Raw genomic sequence first — 27,297 nt, 5'->3', positions numbered from 1 at the left:
AGGAAAGGAAATTGGCACTTAAAGGGGAGCTAGCTACAGTGGCTCATATTATAGAGTCGTTTCAAAGCACAGGCTTATTTCTGAACAGCACATCATTACTCGATCACTCACTCCACAAAGTTTATTCAGTTGATAGCACATTATTATTTCAATTAAAAGCATGTTTCTGACAAAATGAGGAATTTTGTAGATGTTAGAGGGGCTCAGCTTGCCTCTTAGCTTAGTTAAAGACTCCTCTAGACTCCTGTCTCCCTTCATCTGGCTCGACAGTGCTTGATTTTAGAAGGTCTGCAAGACTGAGTATTTGGGATATTGCTCGCCAGATAAATCAACTGAACTGTAGGAAGAACATTTTTTGGAAAGTTTAGGGATTGTACTTAACATATATACATTTTTTTTTTGTGATGATTACAGCGTAGAGGTCCATGTAGAGCTGTAAAGTTCTAACTTTCCTCTGTTTCAATTCATTCATAGTGGCTGTGACCCCAATGGGCATTCAAGATACAACAACCTAAGCTGCTGTATCATATGAAATTAATTCTGGCATTTAGCACAGCTAACTGCTGATTGAGAGGTTTAATATTAGACAGAAGATGTGACCTATTGGACAAACTCAGATCTGTTTCTATGATGAAAGATATGAGAAAGCAATAGCATCGAGCTTTCAGTGTGTCCAGACTGTTGCATTTTCAGGTATCTGTCAGTGGCCGGTATATATGATGTAGAAAAGTTTTAATAGTTATTTATTGGAGCTATCACCTTTGTCCATGTTTTGATCATGACCCTTACCTTTGCAGTATTGCAGCACCGTCTCCATGGCACACTTCCTGTCTGCATCCCAGCGTATCCGAGCCGAGCCAGTGCTTTCGCTGTCCTGAGGCCACCAGCCCTGCCACAGGTACACCTCGTGGAAGTTATCCACCAGGAACAATGCTGTAAGAGAGAGAAGCTATGAGGTTGATGTGTTCCATCTTTCAGTATGGATAATTCAGCTCCAGAGCCCTTTTTAATGTAAAAAATCTTGTTTTTTTTTCTATCATTCTAAATGTGTCGAGGCCTCACCAGGCTGTGCTGCATTGTAAAGGTCTTCCTGCAGGAAAGGCATTGAGCTGACCACATCTGGGGCTCTGGATGGGTGGAAGAACTCATTCGCCACAAAATCTCCTGATGTGCTGCTCAGCTGGAAAAGCCGTGGGGTGAAGTTAAATTTCCCCGGATCTGATTAAACAAAAGCATAGGACAAAGGAAATCAAATTCCCCAGGCACTGAGGATAACAATCACAAAAATAGAACTGCAAGGTCTGGATAAGGATATCAATAACATTAAGTTCCCCAAATCTAATTGCACTGTACATCATGCTTTACATTCTAAATAAACAGTTATTCTTACCCTGTTCTTAAATACAAAATGTTTGCAGGGAAGACAGAGATGTTTGCAAATATATTTTGGTCAATGTCATACCTGAGTACAGCAGTGTGAGTACAACTGCTCTAAGGTAGTTTAAAGGTACATAACAAAGTTTCAAAAGACACGATTCTCAAAAAAGTGACAGTGATTACAGTGGTTATTGTTAAGTAATCAAAAAACATAACTTCAGGCAGTACCTTGCAGCATACAGTCGTAGGCCTTCCTGTCTTTCCTCCCTAAAGCCTCCCAGAAGCCTGGAGGCTCCATGCCTTCATCACATTCATTGATGGTGACCTTACTGCTGCTGTGTAGCCCTGCCTCCAGAGGACACCTGAGCAGAATCAAAGGAAGACCGAATATTTACCAAAAGACAAAAACTACCACAGATGAGCTGAAATCTGAATTTCTTTATAAAGTCTCACTGTTCTTTGATCTTTTGTGCTGCTGTGTTTCCCACGCTGCGAGTGTGCAGCTGTGTCTTGCAGCCGTGCCACAGGTAGATCATGGCTTTGTTGACGTTGAGCAGGATCATGGAGGCTCTGGAGCGCAGGCTGCTGCAGTGACACGCAACCTCCAGCAGATGGCCCTCTACTGGCACCTCACCTCTCACACAGTACAGTCGCCACTCACCTGAACACAGACATTCAGGGGGATATAATCAGCAGGGATATAAGAAGGGCTTTATTTTTACATTAAAAATGAAAAAAAAAATGCAGATCATACAGAAATAGAAAAAACTCAGCTGTTTAGTCTGTTTGGTCAGTATATTGCAAAAGACGTTTATAATAGGCTTAATTTTGTTAAAATTGTGATGATTTCATTTTAGACATGACAAATAAATCAAAAAGTCTTTGGACTTTTTTGTCCAATATTCAGTTAGTGCTATGTATTTTATAGAATAATAAGACCTGAGTCCATTTGGACGACCCTGATGAACACTACAAGCTGAAAGGCATCAGTCTAATAAGTTGTTCTCCGAACTACAAGTGTTGATGGAGCTTTCTGTTTAGGTTGTACCAGAATTACCCACTTCAGCTCTACTGAGTCCATTCATGCCATTTTTTGCAGTTTATTTAACCTTTATTTAAAGAGAAGAAAACCTGTTGAGCCTGTCCAAGTCAGCAAGTGCCCATTCTCACCACAAAACCAATGTATTTCAGCTTTTTTCAATTCAAAGACACCCATAGTGACAGCTGCTTTTTTCTGTGTTCACAGCACACTCAGTTTGAAGAAAAAAATTAAACTTTTGGATCGCCACCTCTTGTCTCTATCACTGTGCAATCCAAATTCAGACAAGGTGGGAGTTTTAAATTCAGCTTTGTCAGACACAATGTTGCAAAGATTTCCAAGTCTAAAGCTGCTGATGACGCCAGCACACAAATGTCTAACATTATTATCATGTTTACTTGGTGATATTTACTTGGATAAAGGAAAATATCAAGCACAGAGCTATTAAAAACACACCTGACCTACTGAGGGAGGCAAGAGCTAACTTTTCAAACAAAGCAACAGTAAGTGCCAGTGAGAAGTGCTCATAAACTCTGGCTGAGGGTGATGCCAACAGAAAAAAAAATGATAATGCCCACAGTTCCTAAAACTTGAACTACTTGGTGCACTTTAAGATATACCCTAAAATGTAAAATACTGAAAATGAACAGTTAATGCTAGATTTAAAATATTTATTTCATCCAGTCACTTTCAAGAAAAAATCAAGTGTCTGAAAGGGAGAGAACACTCTGCTTTCTGGCAAAATCGTAAGGTCTTTAGCTATTAAGTCAATTTTGCAACTAGATGTCTAAGTAGAATTAAAATAATTATGTAATCATGTTTACTCTGAGTGTTTTCTTCCTCCTCCTCTCTCTTGCCAGCATGCAGGATCATCCCTCCGTTGAAGCACTGCAGGAAGCATGGAGGCTCTTTTCCCTGCTGCACCTGAACCTGCAAAACACAGACACAGGAAAACAAAAATGTGAGATTTTCTATCAAAATTATCGAGACAATGGGGTAATGACAGAATGTACTTTTAAGGACAAAAGCATTCATAGCATTATCATAGAAAAATTGTATTCCCATAAAAAAGTAGTTATTTCTCATAGAGAGTCTGTAATATGAGGGTAACAGAGTAAAGGAGGGAATTTAGTTTGCAAAATCTGTCAAACATCATTCAAATATGTTACAATTTTATGTTGGTCTTGAGCAGTCTCTCTGTGTCTCTCTGCAAATCTCAACACCTTTCTTGTTATTTTCACACCAGGGACTATTAAACAACACATTTTATACCCTGTTCATTTCATTTGTTGTGTATGAGATGAAAAAGTTCTTTTTCTTACCTGTGCTCCTCTTTCCTCGTCCAGTTCCACCGTCATGAGCGCTGACGTTCCTTTCTCGCTGACGGTGGAGTGTCGACCCTGCCAGAAGAAGTAGCAGCATTTCTCCTTTCCTGGCCCCGTGCTCCTCGCCTCAGGGTTAAGTCTACGACCAACTAGGATAAACACACACAACATGAAATGAACAGAGTACTTCAAACTGTCAAAACTTGTAAAGATAATAAAAGTTTATTCTCCTGTGAAAACTGCAGTCACCTAAGGTAGGCCTGAATGACAGGAGAAAAATATATGATGTGCGAAAACACTGCTCAATCTTAGATAAGGACATGAAGTATATAAATCTGCTGTTCTTCATGTTAGTACACATGACTGGGTTTGCAACACGTCCCTTCGGAATCCAAACTCTACCCAAAAAGCTGTTTTTGCTCAATACTAAATTGGTGCTAATTATTCTGTGGGTAGCTGGGCTTCATCTGACTGCATAGAAAGGTGTGAAGCATGGCTGTTAGACTCAGGCTTCTATCCAACAGCTAAAATGGATGCATGCTGAGGGAGAAAGCATCGCCTTTTTACATAACACAGCCTTTGTTTTGTTTTCTGAGTTGTTTATTGGGGATCCTTATACCCCCCATGATGCTAATAGAGCAACTGTTTGGCAGTCTGCATTTGCAGTAGAAAAGAGTCAAATAGAAAGGAAAATAAACACGTGCAGCTTGTCCTTATAGCAGGCAAGTGTCAGATATTGCAGCGTCCATATGTATGTATTCAAACCTTTATTACATTTATCTAATTTTAAGGCGGTACACAATCAACAGATTAACAACAGGAGATAGGAGTCAATTTGCCAGGAATAGCACAAGAGCTACATTTCTTCTGTAGTCTTGTGTTCATTTTAGTGCAGCGGCTCTAACTGGGACTCTTTAGGGTTCTTTGTTGTAATTTGCCTTTGTAAGTGTTTGAGTTTAATAAGATGGTAACTGACCTGAGGTGCTGACCATGTACTTCCACTTCACTACGTAGGCATCGCCCTCGTGGAACTGTCCGATGCTCTGGCGTGGCAGACGGCTGTAGTCGAACTCAAGGATGTGCCAGACATCCACTGATACTGTGCTGATCTCCTGAAGCCTCATGTGGTCTTCAGTCTCCACTGGGCCGTAACCCCGGCCGACATTTACTCCGTCCAAGATGGTGGCAATGGACGACTCGAGGACAGGGAGCATCAGGGTGGCGTCGTAAGGCTGGCACTCTCTCCCAGGAGCCTCCTGAGAAAACGAAAAAGGTAAAAGGTCAAAAATTCGTAATGAATATACCCTGTGATGTGATATAACTGTTAGACTAAGACACTTTTATATGGTTCAGTTGGTCAAAAATTGTCTCTTTCTTCTCTGTTAACGTTTGTCCAGCATCTACACAAAGGCATATGCTCTCTTATTCTTGTTTTGGCCCCAGTGAGTAACCAACTGTTATTGGCAGTATGAACTGAGACTGAGTGTGTAAGCCATAGTCCAATAAAATAACAGATGGAGAGATAGAGGAAACATATGAAGAGTCTCTGATGAGTCTAACTTTTAAACAATATTTCTCATAAAAGGAGTGTTGGATTTGTACCTTCTGCTCAGGTATGGTCTCGCAGACTTCCTTTGGTGATGGCAGCTTTGCTTCAGTCCAGTCCATGAACTTCTCTTTAAATAAAATCGTCTCATTGTGCTCTGTCAGCCGGCCGAAAATCGCCCAATCAGGACGACCCTGGCCCTTCCTGTCAATGAAACATGACACAGAGAAAAGGAGAATAGATGTCAAGACAAGACTGGGTTCTGTTTCCAGTAGTTCACTTTAAGTCATGTTTATTGGAATATGCATATGTAATTACAGATAATGGAGTGTTTTTAGAAGTTCGGTATAGATTCAGAGTATAAAAATACAAGGAAAATGAAAAAATAACAATGCCAAAGAAACAGCTAAAGGAAAAACTGTGTTTCTGTCTATTATACATTTATTTAAGGAGACAAGCTTTTGTTTTAGACAAAGAGTTAAAATGTTTCCCACAAAAGAAGATATTTGATCGTATCTGGCATTTTAAGAAGGCTATCTGATGTTAGGGAATCATTATAGGAAAAGGTTATGTATGTGTTTGGAGTAGGGGGTTTAGGAGGCTGATTTAGCAGCCGGTGCATTAAATGAAATTAGTTAAAAGTTACTTGCAGTAGTAGTACAACAAAAACTGGACTTTAAAAACATTTGCAAACATATTAGTCCAACTGAAATCATACTTAGTCCAACACATCAAGTTAATTCAAGTGTGGGAGGATTTAGTCTTGTATGTGAACAGCAAAATCAAACCCAAACTGCTCTGACTTTGACCTGAAGGTTTAACAGAATTAATTTGAGAAAAAAGCTGTAAAAGACAGGATGAAAGTATCAACAAATGCTGGATCCCAAAACATGCATCTTTGTACAGAGGTGGAGACATAGTTTTCTTGTGTCAGCTTGAGGACTTAATCATATTCCAGTACTGTACATGAATGGAGGGACTATGCAAAAGGAAAGTGGTAATCTTGATAGTTTGTTTGGAGGAAAGTTAAATGTTAACTAGGCAAGGCAAGTGTATTTGTATAGCACATTTCAGCAACAAGGCAATTCAAAGTGCTTCACATAGGACATTAAAATACAATGATGAAGAGAAAAAAAAAACACAATAGAAACATTTTTAATGATAAATTTTTAAAAAGTAATGAAAACAGCAAATAACATCCACAAAAGATAAAAACAAAGATATTAAAGTAAAAGTTACAGTGCAGAGTTTGAGGTAGAATAGAAAATTTAAAAAATGATAAATTGTTTTAGTCAAAGGCAGCAGTGAACAGGTGTGACTTCAGCCTTGATTTAAAAGATCTCAGACTTTCAGCAGACATGAAGCTTGGTGTAAGTTCAGTCAGGAAGACCATATTCTCTATGCTGGTTTAGTAGTTCATGCCTGCACTATTTCCAACTCTCTCTCAATCATTCTCTGTCACATCATAATCAGCTGTTCAAATCACCTGGTCACACCTATCTAATAGCACTGCTCCACTCCCTCATTGTTGGCCTATAATATCACTGCTGCCCCTTTTAAATATGTGTTTCTCCTCCATCAGTTCATTCATGGCATGATTCCGAGCGACCCTCCACCTCCCCATCACCGCCAAGTCTACAAGTCCATCAACGTTCATATGGACCAAGATGACTTCTTCAGCCATCACCACCACCACCAGTGTTTGGATTCCACATGGGGATTGATCTTTCCGCCGCTCAGGGCAGACACCCTTTGATCACGCTATGACCTTGTGGAGTTCAAGCGCCAAAGAGACTCTGACAATAATTCAATATCACATATATGTTAATAAATATAATTCATCATCACACATGTAAAATGAAATGTTATCTTTAAATCAGTCACTTGTCTCTCCTGATTGAACTGATGTTATCTGGGAGTTTGTTCCAGATACACAGAGCATATAAACTGAATGCTGATTCTCCATGTTTATTTCTGACTCTGGGAACACAGAGCAGAAAGTCTGCATTTTGTTGCCTACAAGTAAAAGCATCAAGTATCATAGAGGTACAATCATCTTACAGTGAGTGTTTGACATTCTGTGCTCTGTTCAGCCCCTGCATTTTGCCTGTGTTTGCTTATATTGTTGTAATTTTGTTTTTCCTTTGCTTTTACTAAAATCGAGAGCTAGGATTCACTTTTAATACCTGTTTTTTTCATCTATAAAAATAGCTACATCCTTAATACTGATGCAACTAATAAACAAGTATAAAATCTGACATCATTACCATGTATACGACTGCCAATGTCAAACATAGCACAAGACCCAATGTGATTGAAAATTGATCCAATTCTTTGTTCATTTCAAGCAGCTGCTGCACTGCTCTGAATGTGATGCATTACAGACCAGACTGGAGGAGGCTGGTGCTACTTTTTAACTGCTTTTCTCCTTAGTTATATGATAATCCTGCACTTAAAGGACATGGGGAGGAAATGAAAGTATTAAACCTTGCAGAGTGATGGATGGATTAAAAAAACTCTTCAGTTTAAGACAAGTGTCTCACGTACAAAGGCAGAGTGACAAAGAGAAGTGCGATATGAGTCTGTCGCACAACAATCACCAAAGGGCAGGCTGGGAGCTTAATTACTGTATTATAGCTAGTAGATGTGAGAACATCTGCAAAAAACCTGCACACTGTGGACTTTACAGATTGAAATTTATCACCCTAGAGGGTAGTTTAAAACTTTTTTTTCCCTTTGGGGGACTCAAAAACAGACTGGAACAACTTGTATTCCAGATTTAATGGTCCTTTCGGGCTGTGTTGTATGGCCACTGGAGGATAAAGTACACCTCACACAGCTAGGTTAAATCCTTGTTTCTGTCTTGCACCCTCACTCATGTGTAAATTTGAGTTTAAAAACTTTTGTATAAGTCTCAAGCGAATAAATTCTAGTAGGTAAAATGTTTCTGCATAGATTTATGAGTTGTGATGTTTGGATGTTGTTTTCCCCACCTGGGTATGAGTGTGTTGCAGCCTCCAGGGTCCAGCGGGTTGACGTCACAGCAGGTGTAGTCGAACATCCCGTTCCAAAGGTGTTTGGCGAGCTGGAAGGCAACTTTCCTCTGAGCCAGAGTCACCTCTTTACCGTGCCACACGTACACCTCGCTGCCAAAGTCAAACACCAACACCTGCAGCATGTAACAGCAAGAACAAGGCAAAAGGAAAGTAAAGGTGAGCATTGTTTTGTTTGCCCATGTTGCTGCCAAAGTTAATCTGTTTAGGATAAATGACCCACAAAGTATCTCACGAAGAACTCTCCCTAATAAGTCATCTCAAGATTATTTAACGTGACTTTTGTATATGTCTTTATATGGTTATGAAAGTAATGCCACGTTAGGATGATTGATGATGACAACAAAGTAAAATATAGAAAATCGAATCATATAAAGAAACTAGAGCAAAGAATCGACACCTGGCCATAATTATTTCCACAGTAGAAGAAGACAAACAAAACACTGGATGTTAAAAATGTTGCAAGTAAAAATGTGTCATCCTTCATCATATAAATTCAAAATAAGCACTGAAACTGCAGTCTCTACTTGAGTGTGACTGTCCTAAACCCATTTAATTTTTGTCAGCAGCGGCAGCAGAGCACAGATGGATGTAGGAGGTTTTTGCCATGGCACCTGCTGTTACTAAGCAACAAATTAAACCAGTTTGAAGCACAGAGCCTCTCAGACAAAAATATTGCGAACATAAATATTCAGCGCTTGATTTCTTGCAAGATACTCCTCAGTCCTACTCTCATTCAGCTGAACAGTACTAGTTAAAAACTGATGCTTGCATTACAAACCTATGTTATTCTGTATGCCTACAGTACAGATATATATTGTTCTAATCCAGGTTAAAAACCATGAAAGTTCACTCTTCATGTTCATATAATGAAATAAATCATACATGCCATGCTGTGAAATAGCAACAGAAAGTCCTACTGACCTCTTTAGAATCCAGCAGGGAGCTGCGAGGAACCTTTCCCCACTCGTCATCATCAGGGACCAGTTTGTCATCAAGCAGCCTGAAGATACAGTTGGTTTCCACAATTGCATTCTCAAACTGTTCGTCCTCTTCTGGTGGGCCTGCCGCTGCAGAAACAGAAATATAAATTCAGTGCAACTGTCTGCATTGATCCAAAAGCCTCTACAAAATCAATCATCGCATCCAGGGTATTTCTACATGCAAGTACACTGAGCTTCATTCACCACTTTCAGTATTTCTTAAATTTACACTCAAAGAAATGCCAATAATAAAACAACATCAAATTCATGACACTTTTTTAAACAGCAGGGCTGGTTGCATGAATGTCATGTCCTCATAAGCTTCAAATTAATGCCAGTTTACAAGTCTTTTCCCGTCTCTCTCTTTCTGCCTCTCCCTTCCCCAACACTGTCTCAGCAAAAGTCAGTTTCACATAAGTCTGGTTCTGTTTGAGGTTTATGTCTGCTAAAAGGGTTTTTTTTCTCACCACTGTAACCTTGCACAATGTTTCTAAGTGTTGTGCTGATGGTGGATTAATGTTGGGTCTCCGTAAATAATGTAGCACAGTCTAGACCTGCTTTTTTCTAAAGTGTCTTGAGATAAAACCTGTTATTAATTGGCAAAACTATAACAAATAAATGTTAACTTGAGACATTAAGAAGGACGCGTGAAGTTCGATGCTCAAAAGGCTTTGACAAAGTTTAACTTTTGAAAAAACAGGAGAATATACACTGATTCATCAATGGCACTGAGGAATAATATTCTGCAGGAGCGGATCAAGACAAGTGTCATTATTTTATTACATTTTTTTCACTTATCTGCCTCCCAAATTCTATACACTGTTATTTTTATTCCTTTTATTTGTTCTCTTTTTTGTTGACTTTTGTGCTCACATTTTTGTTCTTACCTTCTTGTTTAACTTGTCTAGAGCCTCTCTGCTTGACCTGACTCCTGAAGTTAATTTCATTATTCACTTAATTCCTGCCTTTGCTAGAGCTGGTAAAAATCTGATTTTTAAGGTGCTATATAAAAAAGTAAGTACCATTTCTAAGTGATTTATAGAGGATATTTCACTTTTAATTTCCAGACAATTCATGTAATAATCTTTTATATATTGTCCTTCTACTAACTAGTGAGTTATTGATGATTAAATGTCGCTGTTAGCTAATTTGCAAATCGAGTAACTTCATATTAGACAGCATTTTAGCACAAATATGTGTCAGACAGTAGCCACAATTTCTAAAAAAGATATTGGAAAAAAAGTAGAAGTAAAGTTTCATATGTTAAATACAGTTAAAGTTATGATAATCTGATGAAAATATTTCTATTAGCAGCTATCTGACATTTTATATCAACCATCTATGCTGCTGTCACAAACGGCAGACAGCAGAAGATACCGCAGCGATGGCAGCCACCTAAGATGGCAGTGTCCACAAATCTGCCAAAGGCTAGGTCTTGACACAATTCATCAGTAGGAAACAAAGGATTATAAATAGAAATATGAATGAAGTAAGACAAATAATAAGAAATGAGGTAATAAGGACAACAAAAGCAGAGAGTTTTAAGAGTTATCAAAATATACAAAATCACAGTGTTGCACAGCAGAGCTGATGTAGGACTGTTGCACAGTCATCTCAGGATTTAACTAATGTGTTCTCCAAATTCAGATTATTGACTGGATTACTGATGATTAGTAATTTAGCACTCAAGAGCACCATTGAGTTTTCTTTAATTTTGTTTGTGACTGAAAACAAATCCCAGGTAAGAAAATTCATCTGAATCTTATGAAAACAGTTGGGTATTTTTTAAGAGAAAAATATTTTCCTCAGAACATATGATGAATGAGGCTCAGTGTGAGACAATCTACACCATCTACAACCTGTTTTTTCAGCTTACGTTGATAAGGTGTCTGTCCTCCCAGGATTGTCCAGAACTGCTGAGCCTCTGGACTCTGTGGGTTTACCGCCTCCTCGATAGTAGTCAGCTGTGTCGCCCTGCAGCCCATGTCCTTCTTCGTCTGGATGAATGTGGCCAAATCTATCGCCTACAGAAGACGAAAGCAGAGAAGATACAGATTTATTACTGCTGAAGGAAAATCTTGTTGCAGGTTGCTCATACATTACATTACAAAAAAGAAACACAAGGAAACATTAAATGTAAGTGAAATGCAAAAAAACATAAAAACATCAAGTTTATTTTAAGACCACAGATTCACAACAAGATGGGTTAAAACTTGCAGTTATTTGCAATAGTCCACATTCTGAAAGCCTGTCACTTCCCACTGCTACAACTTCGAGAGAAGATTTATCGTTTCCGTGGCAACGGCTCTCTGTGCTTCAGTTTCCACATCCACTTTTCATGCCTGTCTTGTAGCTGCACACAGCTTGTAGAGTATAAAATGAATGAGGACAGTGATGCAGCGGTGGTGAGTGCTTGCAAAAAAGCAACAACATAAAAAAAATGAGAGGAACCAGACTTTGAAGATGCTTCAACAACATATCCTGGGGTATTTAAACTGTGATTGCAATCTTTGGTTGGTTTTGTTAAGATGAATAGGTGTCACCTCTACTGAACAAAGAAAATACCAACTAGGGGGAAAGTTCTTCACCAGGGGAACAGCTGATGATAACGCTGCACTTCTTGATGACAGATGAGCCATACTCATTAATATATATTTGATAAATGTATATGCTGTGCAATGCAATCTATTGCACAAAGCTGGGAAGATAGGGCCTATTTTAGTTTATTTTCTTGACATTGTTGATCATTTTGCAAGAGAAAAGATAGGCCCTCTGGGCTCTTGGTGCTTACATATAAGCTGTTAAAACACCTGAAATGCCATGTATTACAATCAGCTGTTGGTGACTTCACAAACTGAATCACAGGCAATCATCAGCCAGTCTGATTCGAGCTGATCAGCTCAGTTCACGCTGCAGCAACTGTCTCCAGAAATATTGTAAGACGGTCTTGTTGCATTGAGAATCTTTGGTCTGAGCTTGGCTTTTGAGCACTGAATGAATGAGGATTAAACTCACAGAAATTAAGCCTTACAAAAAGATAACAAGAGGCATAAGAAGCCGAGTAATAGAGTAAGGCAGGTACATGGCATTACTGACAGTATTTGTGGTGGCTTAGACACAGACCTTGGCTGTTCATAATATACAACAACATGTTTTGGCTTTGAAAATAGCAGCAAGGATGAAGTCTTTGCACTGTGTCTCTTAAATGTAATGCTAATACAAGTAAATTTGACATTTCTTACTAATCCAGGGATTATATTGTTCCTCAATAGGGACCCAGGCTCAAATCTGAGTTAACTTAACCCCAAAATTTGATTCCATTTAGTTCAGAGTAAATCCAAGTGTACTGTACAGTCTGCTTGAAGAGGTGGGTACAGTACAGATATATGGGAGATGAGAATGCAGCCAAGCTCAAGTACTGGGGATGCATCTGTGAGTTAAGCTGTACAGTCAACTCTAAACAACTGTCTTTTCAAAACACATTGCATTCTTGCAGCAAAGGCCCATTTCATCCTATGTGCTGCACAGTAGATGTGGAAGAGGGAGAAGGTGTGTTGTTGGCATCTTAAAAACAATAAAACCATCTAAGGTAGTCTGGATGATGGACTCCACTCCAATTTTCACGCTTGGGCACGGTATGAAACAACTATGTCTCATGTAAAAACACCCTTCACTTCTTAAATACACAGCTACACACTCAAAGATCTCAAAAACAAACAACTTAATAATTGAGTTGGATACTGAAGCCTAAGTAAGGTGACCATGAAGAAGCATTGGTCATATAAAATCCAAAAAAACCTGAAAACAGCACTGAATAAGGCGGCATAGAGAAACTAATATTTATTGGAAAGTGTCTAGACAAACATCCTTTGGGGAAATGGCAGAGCTGCAGACGAGCCTGAGAGCATGTGTTTGATAAGGAGCACAGATGGGTTTATGTGTCAGTGTGTGTCTGTGTGCCGTCTTAGCATGTGTGTGCATGTATGGGAAAGTGGCAGAGGCAGAATCAACACTGAATCATCTCCGTTCAAATGAAAATATAAAACCAATATTGTCAGCGCTAGGCATCCAGACCACAGCTCTAGTGTATAAGGTACAGTCTATAATAACTCAGGTAGAGAGCTCACCTTTGCCTTCTCGATGACATTTGCAAACTCTCCGATCCAAACGATGCAGTGCTCAGGCGTAACCAACAGGAAACAGTCTCCACTGTTCAGTGAGGAAGCTCTTGGCTCCACCAATCTGGTCTGAACATGACGACGACCTAGAGGGTATAAAGTTTTCAATCCTCTCTGCCACATCTTTCAGTTTCCAGAGAACATATTGCAATCAAATAACAAAAAGAAATTCGATAACAACTTAGCACTTTTCATGACAAATTAATGGGCTTTTTATGCCTTTATCTAGAGAGGAGAGTTTTGGATAGAATTAGAAACAAGGATGAAAGAGTGGGGGAGAGACATGCAGGGAAGGAGCAACAGGCAAAACATGAACACCGGCCATCCACCGCGAGGCCATCTGCACCTCACATCTTAGCACCCTTAAAATGTGTGTTTTCACAATATTGTGGGAAACTCATTGATTATCCAGCTGGAGGTGATTTACGTGATATAATCTACTCAGATTTTTATCCTTAAAAAACAAGGATACCATCAGAAACTGGTTACCCCAGCATAATGTAGCGCAAAAACTGGAAAGAGAAATAAACACACTCCTGGCTCTTTCTGAAGGTAAAAAAAAAAAAATGCTACCCTCAAGTTCCACCATTTCTAAGTTCACTTGCAGCCTCATCCTGTATGTTTAACCCCTTAAAAAAGCTAAAGTGTTAAAAAGAGGATCAGATGGCATAGATGTGCTATTAGTGCTCAGCCCTCGTTTTCCTAATTTCTGGAAAAAAAAATCTTCAATGAACTTGCAACATTCTTTTAACTTTGGTGGAACCTTGAGCTGTTCCTGAACATAATAGATTAGAAACATAATATTTCTAAAAAGGTGAATTTTTCAAAGCCCAAGTCCAGTAGCATCCTTCTTTATCCATTTTAGTAGTGTGATTGACATGTCATGACATGCCCCCTTTATTTGAACTACACTCAACCAACCTAAAGGCCATCGACTTTTGCTATGAGGCTAACTTACCATCTCTTAACTTAAGAAACAACCTTAAGAAAGGGATATGATGATTTCCATCATGTGTTAACAAGAAGCTAACCAACTGAGCTGGCCACACACTAGATTATCTTTAAATCTTGAACTATTTTAAAAACATGGGAGACCCCAGACATTACGATCATTCCAAACAATTTTCATTGTATAGTCCTTTAAACTAGGGGTGATCAACTACATTCATACAAGGGCCAGCTTTTTCCTAATGAGGCACTTTAGGGGGTTGAACTCCCAAATAAATTAAAGAAATTTTTAAAAAATGTTAACACATTTGTGTTTAAATATTTTTATTTTCTATCAAAGGCAACTATTTTTATGCTCAAACTGTGAGATCAGTCCATTTATCGCATCCAGCCACAAGGGGGCGATTGAGATATTTCAGTTGAGTATTTCTGTGGTTGTCATGTTGTCTGTGACTGGGTTTGATGCTGCGTAGTGGTAAGCGTAAAAAAAACCCAAGAAAATGTCAATAAAGAATGGACTGATAAATATGTGTTGAACATGAATTATATTTACATATATATGTAAATATATTTTTATCATAATAATGGCTTACATGTGGATTTCTGAAAAATCAATGAAACAAAGCCATTCCTGATTAAATTGTTTCAATCTCAGTTATTTTGGAGTTGTTTTAATAGCTGTATAGCTGTAGCTCTTTCTCTGCATATTTTGAATTTGATAATGTTCTGGGGCCGGATGGGAAGATGTGGGAGGCCTGATGTGGCTCCCAGGCCACCAGTTGATTATCCCTGCTTTAAACCCACACACTAAATGACACAAGACCACACACCTGCCATGTTAAACAATCTTACTGTGAAGATTCTCCACATGCATAATCAAGCGTAACTGAAGAAGAAAAAAAAAAAAAAACACAAAGGACAATCGAAATCCTCAGCTGGCAGTCCTGACATGTATTTCAGTTGCACCAAAAGTAATAAAAATTAAAAAAAAATAAAAAAGGAAAGGTATAGTTTTGAGTATGTTTGCAAACTGTAAAAGTATGCAAGATCACCTGGTTTGTGACGCCACCTTGTCTGCTTGCTCTCATTTGTTGTTGTGGGTATTCCATAGGGGAATCATAAAAATTAAAACATGCACACTTAGGATTCAAGGTTGGGGAGGCTCAACACAGTAGGACAGTAACTTTTGCAATTAACCTCTGCTCCAATGTCAGAGGGGGCAAATCTGGTCTGAAATTGGGCTTAAAATTGTGGAGTATGGCCAGCTTAAAATCTACAATCTATATTTTGTCCAATCTTATTTTTCTTCCTCTCAAAAATTTAAAGTTAACAAAACAATAACTTCCCGTTTGTTTTATCAACATTTTTACTACACATTTTTTAAAAATAAAATTCAAAAGGCAGCAGCAAATGCTGTGCAAGTAAAACCCATTTTACAGTATGCGTTACATCAGCAGAGTTGTAGAGATTTTTACCTTTGATTTGCATCAGCATGAGGTTCTTGTATGGCACAGCACTGTTGTTGGACATCTGCTCAGAGATGTTGACGCTGCGCAGACTCACGCTGCTGAAGTTCTCTTTACTGGCCAAACCTGCCAGAGCAGCCTCAGAGTACTCTGAGGTTTTATTCACTGGAACGAGAAAGATTTTATAAAATTATAGACCCACAGGCAGCAGAAAAAATGTGCCTCATTAAAATTTAATAGAACTAAATCCCTAATGTAATTACAGCTACAAAAATGGGCCAAAGGAGGCTGCAATCCAATTAGTAGTGTTTACATTAAAAGTGGAGGAGATGAATGTAGCTTGTAGGATGTAAGGAATGATAATGTTTCTAACTTTTCCCCTGGGACTTTTTAGCTAAAACATGATAAACATACACAAACACAAGCCGTCTCTACACTCACTCTTCTCAGCCTTCATCCTCTTGCTCTCCAGCTGAGCCACATTCAGTCTCTGCTCAGTGTACTCGTGTCTGATGTCCTCTCTCGCTGCTAGCATCTTCAGGGGGTTTCTGGAGGCCTGGACGTTTCTGGAGGGACGCACCATTCGCTTATGCTGCACCATGGCCGAAGTCAACCTGCAAAGGATGAAAAGCATGAGAGAGTGCATACTGGTTGAAGACTATGAGATTTAAGCAGCTTTCACTGCTTTTGGAGCATTATTGTTCTCTTACTTTGGACCCTGAGAGCCAAAGATGGAGTCGAAATCCTCGCTGATCTCAATTCTGGTGGGCATGCGAGGAAATTCAGCAACGTGTCGGTAGAACTTGGAGAAGATTTCATCATCAAGCTTCATCACTTCTTTTACAGCTTTCTCTGTCACTGTTAAGGTGGTTTCCTGCAGACCAGCAACTGATAAACAAAGAAAAATGAGAGAACAGCAATTCAAGCAATCGAAACTTTCATAACAACAGTAGAAAAATCAGAATGGTTGACAGAACAGACTTAAAGAGAAGTCAAATAAAACTGTGTTGTTTAAATGTTATAAATAAGTTACATGCTTATCAAATGTCTACCAAAAAACATTTTGCTCATTATGAGGAGGTTAAACGCTGGGAAATAATTTGAAAAACTTCAAGTTAGTTTGAAAATACAAACCTTTGCTATTTATACGTCCCAAAAAGCTCTCCAACTTGTCTAACTTCTTATCCGATTCCATGTTTGGTTTGGCCTCAATCTCTGCAAAAGAGTAATTCATTATCGATAAATTAGATTAAAATTTGGTTTAATTATTTAAACTAGGGAAGAATTTCCAATATCTCATTTTTTTCACTCTGAATTGTTAACAGTAAAGTGTCACTGTTATTGGTTGAGACTCTGACATCAGGGAAAACAACAGATGGACATATAAATTCAAATCAGTCCTTTTCTGTCAACAACAGCAGCTCATATACTCTTTGGAACATTATTTCTTTAGCTTAGGAGGCAGTGCAAGGGACAGGACTTGTATATCCGTCTCACCCTCTTGTGGTTTGTTGACAGCCGGCGTGTTGCTCTTGAGTTTGGTGGAGACCGGTGACAGGATGGGACTGATAACTGAAGGGGCTGCCAGGCCTGGAGACACAAAGAGACAAATTCACACCAGATAGAACAAAATGCCTGAGAATGAGATAAGAATAGAGACCCTGCTGCTAATACTACCTCAATTCCAATACTATCATAATTTGAATTGAATGACAATTGCATAACAATACCGATAATTTTTTTTATGTTAATGCCAATATATAATCACAAGAGATGCATGCCATTATTGGCATGACATTGGTATTAGCATATATTAGATAAAAAGTTGTTCTTTAATAATTATCGTCAGTTGGTATGAACATTTCTAATGATATTTACATCAGATGTGTCCTCTGTAAATATTGCCATGTGTACAAATAAGTCTACAGGACAAAAAGACCTGCCTTGAACTTTAAAGTATGTCTAAAGAGTGACTTAAGTTTTAATGCAGAGCTACATCAATGCACTGGCAATGATTTGAGTATTAACTAAGATCAGTGGTTGCATTTCTAATAATAAATGTGTATTATTATCAAATAAAGCCAACATTAAATTCTCAAAGGTTGTATCAATCAACCAAGACATTCCCTGTTTGTTTCTCTGTTTGAAAGAAAAGGAGAATAGCACTCAGACTAACCCAACTCCAAAAAGAAAGCAATAATCAAAACATTATTATTTATCAGGTTTTTTTGTGGCACTGTGTAAGGACGCGAGTTTGAACTTATTTAATTATTTTTTTCTATATTTAATTTTGGCAGCTACTTTGTATTTTAGTCTTAAGGCCTTAGCACATTGATTGTTTTTTTTTTTTGTAAAAAAAAAAAAACAAAAAAAAAAAACAAAAAACAGGTAGTTGACTAACATTTTTAGTCATAGTTTTAGTCAGCAAAATTAGCACTGCAACATGTATTACTAATTAAAAGTGCCAAATCATACCCTTCCTCGACCTTTTAACACAGTCCCCTGTGGTCTAGGTGAAACATCTCTGCCACTTGCCAAATTATAATATGGCTCAAACACCAGAGGAGGTTTTTGACCCCATCTAAATTGTCTGACCCGGTCAAAACAGACTTTTTTGGTGTGTGTGTCCCTTTATATGTAAATGAGCTCTTTCTCACTCAGCTCTTGTCTTCTTTGGGGGAGTGCCCACAGGAAAAAAGTGTGTGCTTTCATTGCTATGGGTGGGGATACCAGATGCGGGGCAGGTATCATTTTATTGACTTGTCCTGACATCATGATATGAGCATTTTCTGAATAGACTGTCAGATTTTGCGTTTTTAGACATAGGTGGACCAGAAGAAAAGGACTCGATTGGCTTACTGCACATGTTGTGGGTCAGCAGAGACTCCGCTTGTATATGCATGTGCAATGTACCAAAAAAGGGACTTTTTAATGACATTTTCCCTTGAATGTTTTACTTAAAATGGCTTGTCTCTTTTGAATTAACACAAACATTTGCAGCTCAAGACAGCCACTAGCTACTAACTCTTCTAGTGCAGGAAACATTTTCCAAAAATTAATACATTTGGCACTAAAATTCAAACAAATCTCTGTCATTTGTTAGGAGAAGTGCAAAGAGCAAATGCATTAGATATTGTAGGCCTTTAGAATCTGGTAAAAATGGAAAATTATGTTTTAAAAAAGTGTGCACCTCAGTGGAAACAGCTAAGTAAAAACATGTCAGTGCACTGACCTTTCTTGACCATACGTCCAGCTACGGTGTACTGAGTGGAGTCATTGGCTGCTCCCTGACCCTTTGTCTTCCAGGCATCCTCACGAACGGAAATCATCTGTTTTCTTTCCTCTATGGTCATCTGAGCCTCGATTTCCTCTCCCATTTTCTGCACAGACAAGAGGAAATCACAGAATTGACCCAATAAGAAAGATTATTAAGTCAGAGGCAAATCTTGCATGCCAAGCAATAACCTGTGCAGAACCAGGCTGACTGACAGCTGTAATTTAAACATTATTCCAGCAATGTTGGAATAATTTTTTTTCAGAGATGCAATAAAACAACTGAGTCATACAAGCTTCAATGACCACCCCCCATAAAATGCATCCCCCCTCACATAGCTTTACTTAAGCTTTGTAAGATGCCACCCCTCCCTTTGGAGTGAATATAAACAAAGCCACAGCATCAAACCAAGCATATATAAAGATTTGATGTAGTCAAGTAGCTAGATGGGTGTCCTTTCTTGCCTGTATATCCTTTACTCCACAACAGAATTGATGCTAATATACAGAGATGTACTCATGCAGTAAGAACCAAATGAAACCCAACAACACCCAAAGCATCCTTTGCAACAGTAGTTACAAATGAAGCAGGAAAGCTAAAACTACAAAGCATTTCGCGCACTCAAGCGTTCTAGGTGCACAACCTTACCTGACTCTGATGTTCAATATACTGACACTTTTGGCCGAGGGGGATAGGAGGAGAGTAGGTGGAAGAGAAGACAGGCTCCTGAGGATGAAGAGTTTAATGGAAAAGTGAAAGAAAGGAAGGAAGAGATGGATGGGAAAAGATGAGCATGCAGGTGAAGGAAGACAAGGGACGGAAGAAGGCAAGAAACTAGGAATGCAACTTTACTGTCCAATTTTTTTTTACTCATTATGAACTTTTAGACCTAATCAAAAGGCTGATAATACAAGATTAAGACCAGGCAAAAACTGTGGGATTTTTAGGCAATTCTGACCCGATTTTAAGTCTAAAGCTGATTTTAAAGTAAGAACTAAAATCTGTCAATCAGCTGCTCCTGGTTGGATGCATTTCTGGCATGTTTGCTTTCTTGGTCATACAAATGCACACATTTGCACATTAAGAGCTAAACTATCACCTGATTTCCCAACCTCAGGGCTTTTTTTACAGATTGCACCTGTGCAAACTGTTGGTTTGCCCTGATGTAACTTGTGTGAGCATTCAGAACATGTTCAGCCATCACATTGTACAGCCAGTAAAGCCAACCATCCAGCTCACCTTGACATAGCTCTCTTGAATAGTGGTGCTGGCTGCCAGCATGAGGAGGAAAACTTAATTCTATCATTTGAATTGTGTGTTTGACAGTTTAACTCAACTCAACTCAAACTTTATTTATAAAGCACGTTTAAAAGATCTGGGGTTGACTAAAGTGCTGTACAGATCAAAAGCAGCACAGATACAATACCAAGATACATAAACACAGTGGGATTATAAAGAAGAAAAAAAAAAGTTAAAAATTTAGTTAAGATTTTGCCAGATGTCCACTCAACCTGGATTAAAAGCCAGGGAGAAGAGGTGTGTCTTTAGAGATGATTTAAAGACCTAAGTTAATCCCGTGGAGCGGATATGCCAAGGTAAGTTGTTCCAGAGTCGAGGGGCAGCCGCCACAAAGGCTTGGTCACCTTTGGTTTTATACCTCATTTTGGGGGTGACCAACAACAACTGGCTAGACGATCTCAGTGTGCTGACAGGGACATGGTAACGGAGAAGCTCGGTCAGGTACTGGGGAGCTAGGCCATTAAGAGCTTTAAAGACAAACAATAAAATTTTAAAATATATTCTAAAAGCAACTGGGAGCCAGTGCAGCGAAGCTAGGACAGGGGATATGTGGTCACACTTGACCTTGCCAGTGAGGAGACGGACAGCTGCGTTTTGTACCAGCTGCAGGCAGTGCAAGAGTGAGTGGTCCAGGCCAATATATAGTGAGTTGCAGTAATCAAGTCGTGTGTTAGTAAAAGCATGGATTACAGTCTCAAGATCTCTGTATGGCAGGTAACCCTTTACTTTCGATAAAATCCTAAAATGGTAAAAGCTGTTCTTAACGACTGAGCTAACTGGACGCAAAAATTTCAGCCTATCAAATATTACACCGAGATTCTTTACTGATGACCGGATGTTTGGTGCAAGGGGCCCCAGAAAACCAGCTGAAAAATCTGCTGGACCACATTCAAACATTATGATTTCTGTCTTTTTTTCATTTAAGTGCAAAAAGTTTGCGGCCATCCAGAACTTAACATCATTTAGGCAGTCAAGCAGTGTTCTTAAAGAATCATTGGATTTTGAAGTTAAATGCAGGTAAATCTGGACATTTAGCTATATGCCAGAAATCTGAAATCAGATTTTAATACTTTTAAGACCTTTTTCAAGACTGTCTTTGGGCTTTTTAAAAGGATATTTCAGTATTTTGAAGTTGGTCCATATGAGGTAACTCATACAGTAGAAGTGGCTTTAGCTTCCAGTGATTTCAATGAGCAGATTTTTTTTAAGAAGGACTCACTGGTTGGACCAGACAGGAAGCTAGGCTATACAGTGTAACAAATGGGTACAGTGAAGCTGTTGTTCCAAACAGCTGGAGTTGGAGAAGGGTGGACTTGTTTGGATTTGTCTCTTTTTTTTTCCCTTTCATTTGACTTTTTGAGATTTTACCATGGGTATGAAACCTATACAGAAATAAATGTACTTAATCAATTTACTATGATTTGTCTGAGATGTACAATTTAAATAAACTTGATTTATTCTTCTTGACTCTCTAAACTGGTGACCTCAGGCTCGGTTACACCCCATTATGACGTTTTGGCAATCTGGCATTGGTACAAAGTACATTATTCTGAAATTAAACTGGACATACTAATTTGGTTTTGGGGAAACTTCCTGCTGATGCGCAGTGGTCCAGCATCCAGCAAAAACAGAAGTCCTGCATATCCACTGCAGAGGGAACCTGGCTGCTGGAGCAATTATGAGCAGAGACACAACTCAGCGGAGCTGGTGAGAGTAGTCTAATTAACCAAAACCTATTAGCTCTGTTGCCATGACACAGCAGAGACAGACTGAACACATATCTGGTGGAAGTCAGGAGCTAGTGGGATTCTTTGCTCTTCCTTTAATAAAGAAATGCTGTCCAGTTCTAATGAATGTGCTGCTGTCGCTGCATCAGTGCTGATCTCTTCATTGGCTACTAGTGTTCAAAGCCTTGCAGTACAACTAAGTCACACTTACATCTACCAATTCTTTCACTGCACATGCTGCTGATTGGTCTATTCATCTTCTGGCTAGAAACACGTGTTTCAGCTTGAAGCTTTGCAAGATGGATTTGCCTAAAGCCAGAGATGGGTCCGACCAATCCATCTCCTCTGCAAAGTTTTACACTAATTATTTCTTGACTGATCACCATTAAGCTGAAGGAACCTCTAAATTTGTTTATCATGTGCTGTTCTTTGTGGGGCTTTTTATGTCTGTGCAATTTATGTTTTCGTGTTCAATTCTTTAAGTGCAGGGCTGACTCCCCTTGGGGCAATAGAAGCTTCAATCATTCACTCATTCATTCAAAGGCAGCGGCATCAGCAGCTTTGCAAGTATCCCACCAGTAAAGCAGCATTCAAGACTGCAAGTGCAGAGCAACCAAAGCCCGACAGAGTCAGGAGCAGAAATCACAGAAAATCCACACAGAGCCGAGATTAGACCACACAGATCCCACACACAGGCTGATTGTGAGTTGGTACAGAGCTGGAGTGTAACTGCCAACGGATCTTACCCACAGCTGTTCAGACACAGATACAGCGGAGTAGTCTTGAACGCCCACCCCTTCCTCCTGAGGGGTTAAACACAGGGGAAGTACTCGGTCAGAGGGAGGGGAAAAGGGGAAGACCATTGTTGCTTTAATGGGTTTAGGGGTGAGGCTGCCTGAAGGGTTACCATCGAGGGTTTGAGCAGGCTGTTTCACCCAACAGAATACTAATGAGAAGTAGATGAGACACATGGTGAATGTCAGTCCTAAGGAAGAGGTTCTTTGGGCCAATAAATTGAATTGTAGCTGCTCTTTATACCAACATAGACTCATACTAGAGGTTTAGCAAACCGAATGCTAAACATCTTTCCTGAGAAGTTCTTAAAACTTGGGTTGGAGCTTATCCAAATCTGTTCTTGTTTAAAAAGAAAATGGGAATTGATCCCTAAACCCCTGGGCTGCCAATTCTACAAGCAGACGATCCCATATGCTTCCTGGTTTACAGTCTACTGGGGGCTGGATGCTGCACTGGTCTGGACCACTGAGCTCAAACAACAGATGGACTAAAAGAGGAAATGAAAGGGCCACTTAGCTAAAAGACCAGAGACAGGAGCTGGCATGGTAACCAGGAAGGACAGGGGATGAAATGTGGCTCTTGTTTTTAGTACGGCTGATGTAGAAACCCCTATTCAGAAAATTAAACCCACTTTCATGGCCATTGCTTCTAACTGTATTAAAATATAACCTGATGTAAACAAAACATCTTTATTATCACAACCAAAAGAGCAAACAGCACAAGTTAGCAACCCTTACATCACTTATACCAAGGTCTTTTTTAATTGCTTACATAAAAGCCAAAAACTAAATGGGAAATCCTGATGTCAAATACTGAATATTTGAAAAGGAAGAAAAACATCTGAGCATCCCATGGGATAGTGTTGTATTGAGATAGGTGCTGCTGCCATGTCACAGTTCTTAAATTGTAAAATGTTGCAAATATGACTGTTAGCAAACTATGCATGTTTCAGGTATTGCACTATAAGTTTCTATAATTGCTCCTGTGCATATAATTTGAGCTTATTCATATTTATGCAGGTGTTTACATCAGACTGACCTTCTTTTGGCCGGTCTGCTCATTCTCTTTCAGTGTTGCTGGCTGCTCTGTGGACACTGCCTTTACCACCTCCTGTTTCTTGTTGATCCTGTTCTTCCAGTCCTCCTCACCGCTCTTCTTCAGCAGTGCCACCCTGACACAGAACAAAATATACAATTTAATGAGACACAACTGAGCTAACTTGACACCAGGGAACAGATGAAAAAACAAACCCTGAAAAAAAATTCTGCATAGAACTGAACCTCGACTCCAAAGATCCAATAGGTCACTCTTAACGGTATCAGTTTTTCAGCCAATCAAGGCTTAGACACTCTGTATTTTAAATCATGTCTGGCTTAAGTTTCATTTTTTGTTTAAAATACCAAACAAGTGAAATACTTTAAAATAGATGGAAGACATGAACCATTAAGTGGAATTTCCTTCTGAAAGTAGGTTGCAAGCACATCAAAACATCAGGGAGTGCATTAAGGTACTAAATCTTCAGTTTTTATACAAAACACAGCATGCACAATGGAGCTTGAGTAATTCAGCAACGGATCCACTGTGTCCCATTACATCACTTTGTGACAAAATATGCAGTAAATGTGGTGTGTTTTCGTTAAAAAGGAAGCTATCACAAGTTTGCAGTTATAACATCTTGAATTTTTCAGACAGTCTGCCCCAAAATCTGCCTATGTTCAGCCTGGTTTTACCATAGCTGTGCTGTTGTTGCCTGAGACAATGTGAGCACTGCATACTTGTGCAATAGTGTGCCCATGTTGCTCTGCAAAACTCCACCGAAGCGCTACACAGCAGTAGTAGCAGTAGTTTCCAACTTTTTTTTCCTTTGAGCCCCACCCCCCTTCCGCTTGTATCTAACAGAAGAAAGAAATTTGAGCCTCTCCAAGACTAACACAAAAAATAGGGATACACTGTGGTCAAAATTAACATCAATTTTATATATTTTTTTGTTAGCCCTAAACACAAATTCTCTTACCCAAAGACCATTGCATGGATTATTCATAAGTGATCATGATTTTGGTTAATATGTGCAAATTCAATTTTTAAAACCTGAGAGTAGACAGAGCCTCGTGCCCCCCACAGGTTGAGAACCAAAGGCATAGAGGAAATCATAGCAACTGCAACCAACTGTATTTGAGTTAGAGCTGATGAATGTTAATTCCTCTGCATTGTTGCAAAGAAGAAAATAGAGGAGACCTTGAAGGAGATCACATGTTTGTCTGCCAAACCAGTTGAGGCATGGGGACAGGGATTTTTTTGTGGTATTTCCACCTCTTGTGGGATGCAAATGATGAAATGCACATCTGATATCTTTGGATGCCATCAAGCAAGTAGATTTGATGGATTGTGTCCTTGTTTGCAGCCATTTGTCACACTCTAGACTGCACACAATATGCCTGCAGACATTCTCAGAGATTGGTGGTGCCCCAGTGCTACCTAACAGACCAATCACAGGGGTTACAGTCTGCGTCTGTAGGACATATGGCTACATGTTTGTAGAGGTGCATAATGGCAGCATGCATAGGCTTCAGAATAGAGTTTAGGTGACCTACAGTGTATGCTAGAATTTTGATTTGACACAGAAATATGAGACAAGCTTTGCTTGCCCTTATTTGTATCTCACATCAGTAGATTTTCCCTGTCAGACAGGAGGAGGTGATCTCTTTACACTGGACCTTCACAGAGAAGATTTGCTTAAGCTGGGGTGGAAAATGCTGCCACTTGCCTTCACACATGAAGCTTACCCTGAAAATTTCAGAGTATTTACAGGATTTTGTTTCTATGAAAAGAACAGTTTTTTATTCCAGTCAGTAATATCCAGCTGTCCTTACTAAACACATTTTTCATAGGTATGACTGCAGATCATTCTAATTTCACAGTTCACAATCCATCTATTTTCTCTTGCCTAACCAGGTCACAGTGGCTGCAGGCTAAGCCAAAGCATCCCTCTCCCCAGCAACATTTTCCAGCTTCTTATGAGGGATTCCCAGGCCAGATGGGATATATAATCCAGGAAGCATCACAATCCCAAACCACCTACACTGAAACAGCAGCTCTCTGTGGATGTCCCAGCTCTCCACCCTATCTCCAAAGCCAAGCCCAGTCACCCTCCAGAGGAATCTCATTTCAGCTGCTTGTATCTGCAGTCTAATTCTTTCAGTCACTTCCTAAAGCTTAATACCATAGGTGAGGGTTAGAACAAAGATTGACTGGTAAATGGAAAGCTTTGCCTTCCAGCTCAGCTCCCTCATCCCCCCAACAGACCAGTACAATGCCTGTTATTCAGCAGACAACCAGTAAAGTTAAGTGTGAATATTATAGTCTTCCACATCATGACCTCGACATTTCATCCAATAGATTTCTGTGAGAGTTTTTATTATTAATAGCGAATTAATTCTTGAAAAGCAGCCAAAATGTGTTTTGTATGGACAGCATAAGTTTGGCCTCTAACCTTAAAACATAAGAATCATATCAGTTTTGTCGTTCAGTCCAAGTGGGCGTGTGTGCTAGCGGAAAGAAATCACCTTCAGGCATTCATGAAATGTAGCACACATGACCTGAAAACATAAATTTTCCTGTCTGGCTGTCGTTGGTGGAGAGGTATAAAACTCCTTCAAGGGTGAAAAACCAGGTCAGAGATTTCTGCAACACAGCCAGCGAACGTGACTGTAAAAAAGCTCTATACAGCACTGATAACGGATGGCTGAGGGGTTACAGAAAGTATGTCATCGCTGCTGCCTGAGTGTGGACAGGGCAGAAATGAGGGCATTGGGAGGAATCTACTAAACCTCAGAGGATTCATACAGAACGCACAAGCCCTCTGCAGAAACACAACGTTACTAAAATTAAATCTGTCACCTTCAAATATAAAACAGGGTGGGAACAACCTATATACTAGACCATCAAGCAGACAGTGACTCCTACCTGAGTCTGCCACACAATGGGAATTCATGAAGTCCTTTGACTAAAGCAGGTGAAATATCTCTGTAAGTGACTAATCTTTGCTGACATAACAGTTTTTCATGTTGCAGAGAGCTAAGGTCTGATTGGATCCTGGATCTGTGAATGGAATTAAGGTTGACTTGTGCCTGCAGCTTTACTCTGCGTCAGGACTTAAGGAGCACTTTAACCCAGCTTCTCCATTCAGGACCAGCCATTTTTATGCCACACAAGCATTAACTTGAGCTCCTTCATGATGATGCAGTGCAAACTGAGTTTTTGTAGCTTTAAGGAACTTAAGTGTCCAAG

At 39.4% G+C, this 27,297-nt stretch overlaps 1 protein-coding gene across 10 annotated transcripts in view; it reads right to left on the bottom strand.

The window, feature by feature from the left end:
* The window catches only part of LOC121519808 (supervillin-like), an 89,135-nt gene that overhangs the window by 7,695 nt on the left and 54,143 nt on the right, over positions 1–27,297 (bottom strand). For 7 of the 10 annotated variants that reach the window (XM_041802784.1, XM_041802780.1, XM_041802775.1 and 4 more), the window contains 21 exons: positions 24,049–24,181; positions 22,962–23,018; positions 19,838–19,915; positions 19,148–19,295; positions 17,413–17,505; positions 17,050–17,130; positions 16,626–16,803; positions 16,357–16,529; positions 15,925–16,080; positions 13,451–13,587; positions 11,200–11,347; positions 9,265–9,410; positions 8,281–8,456; positions 5,344–5,491; positions 4,718–4,997; positions 3,739–3,890; positions 3,241–3,346; positions 1,831–2,038; positions 1,606–1,739; positions 1,063–1,218; positions 790–933 (listed from right to left, as the gene is read on the bottom strand). In XM_041802784.1, coding sequence (XP_041658718.1) covers positions 790–933; positions 1,063–1,218; positions 1,606–1,739; positions 1,831–2,038; positions 3,241–3,346; positions 3,739–3,890; positions 4,718–4,997; positions 5,344–5,491; positions 8,281–8,456; positions 9,265–9,410; positions 11,200–11,347; positions 13,451–13,587; positions 15,925–16,080; positions 16,357–16,529; positions 16,626–16,803; positions 17,050–17,130; positions 17,413–17,505; positions 19,148–19,295; positions 19,838–19,915; positions 22,962–23,018; positions 24,049–24,181 — 3,032 coding nt within the window. The remainder of the gene's footprint in view (positions 1–789; positions 934–1,062; positions 1,219–1,605; positions 1,740–1,830; positions 2,039–3,240; positions 3,347–3,738; positions 3,891–4,717; positions 4,998–5,343; positions 5,492–8,280; positions 8,457–9,264; positions 9,411–11,199; positions 11,348–13,450; positions 13,588–15,924; positions 16,081–16,356; positions 16,530–16,625; positions 16,804–17,049; positions 17,131–17,412; positions 17,506–19,147; positions 19,296–19,837; positions 19,916–22,961; positions 23,019–24,048; positions 24,182–27,297) is intronic. The other 3 variants (XM_041802781.1, XM_041802778.1, XM_041802783.1) reach the window with 3 other exon arrangements.

This window comes from Cheilinus undulatus, linkage group 13, assembly GCF_018320785.1.
Source record: "Cheilinus undulatus linkage group 13, ASM1832078v1, whole genome shotgun sequence".
NCBI classification, from domain to species: domain Eukaryota; kingdom Metazoa; phylum Chordata; class Actinopteri; order Labriformes; family Labridae; genus Cheilinus; species Cheilinus undulatus.
This window is presented reverse-complemented; position numbering and strand designations above follow the sequence as displayed.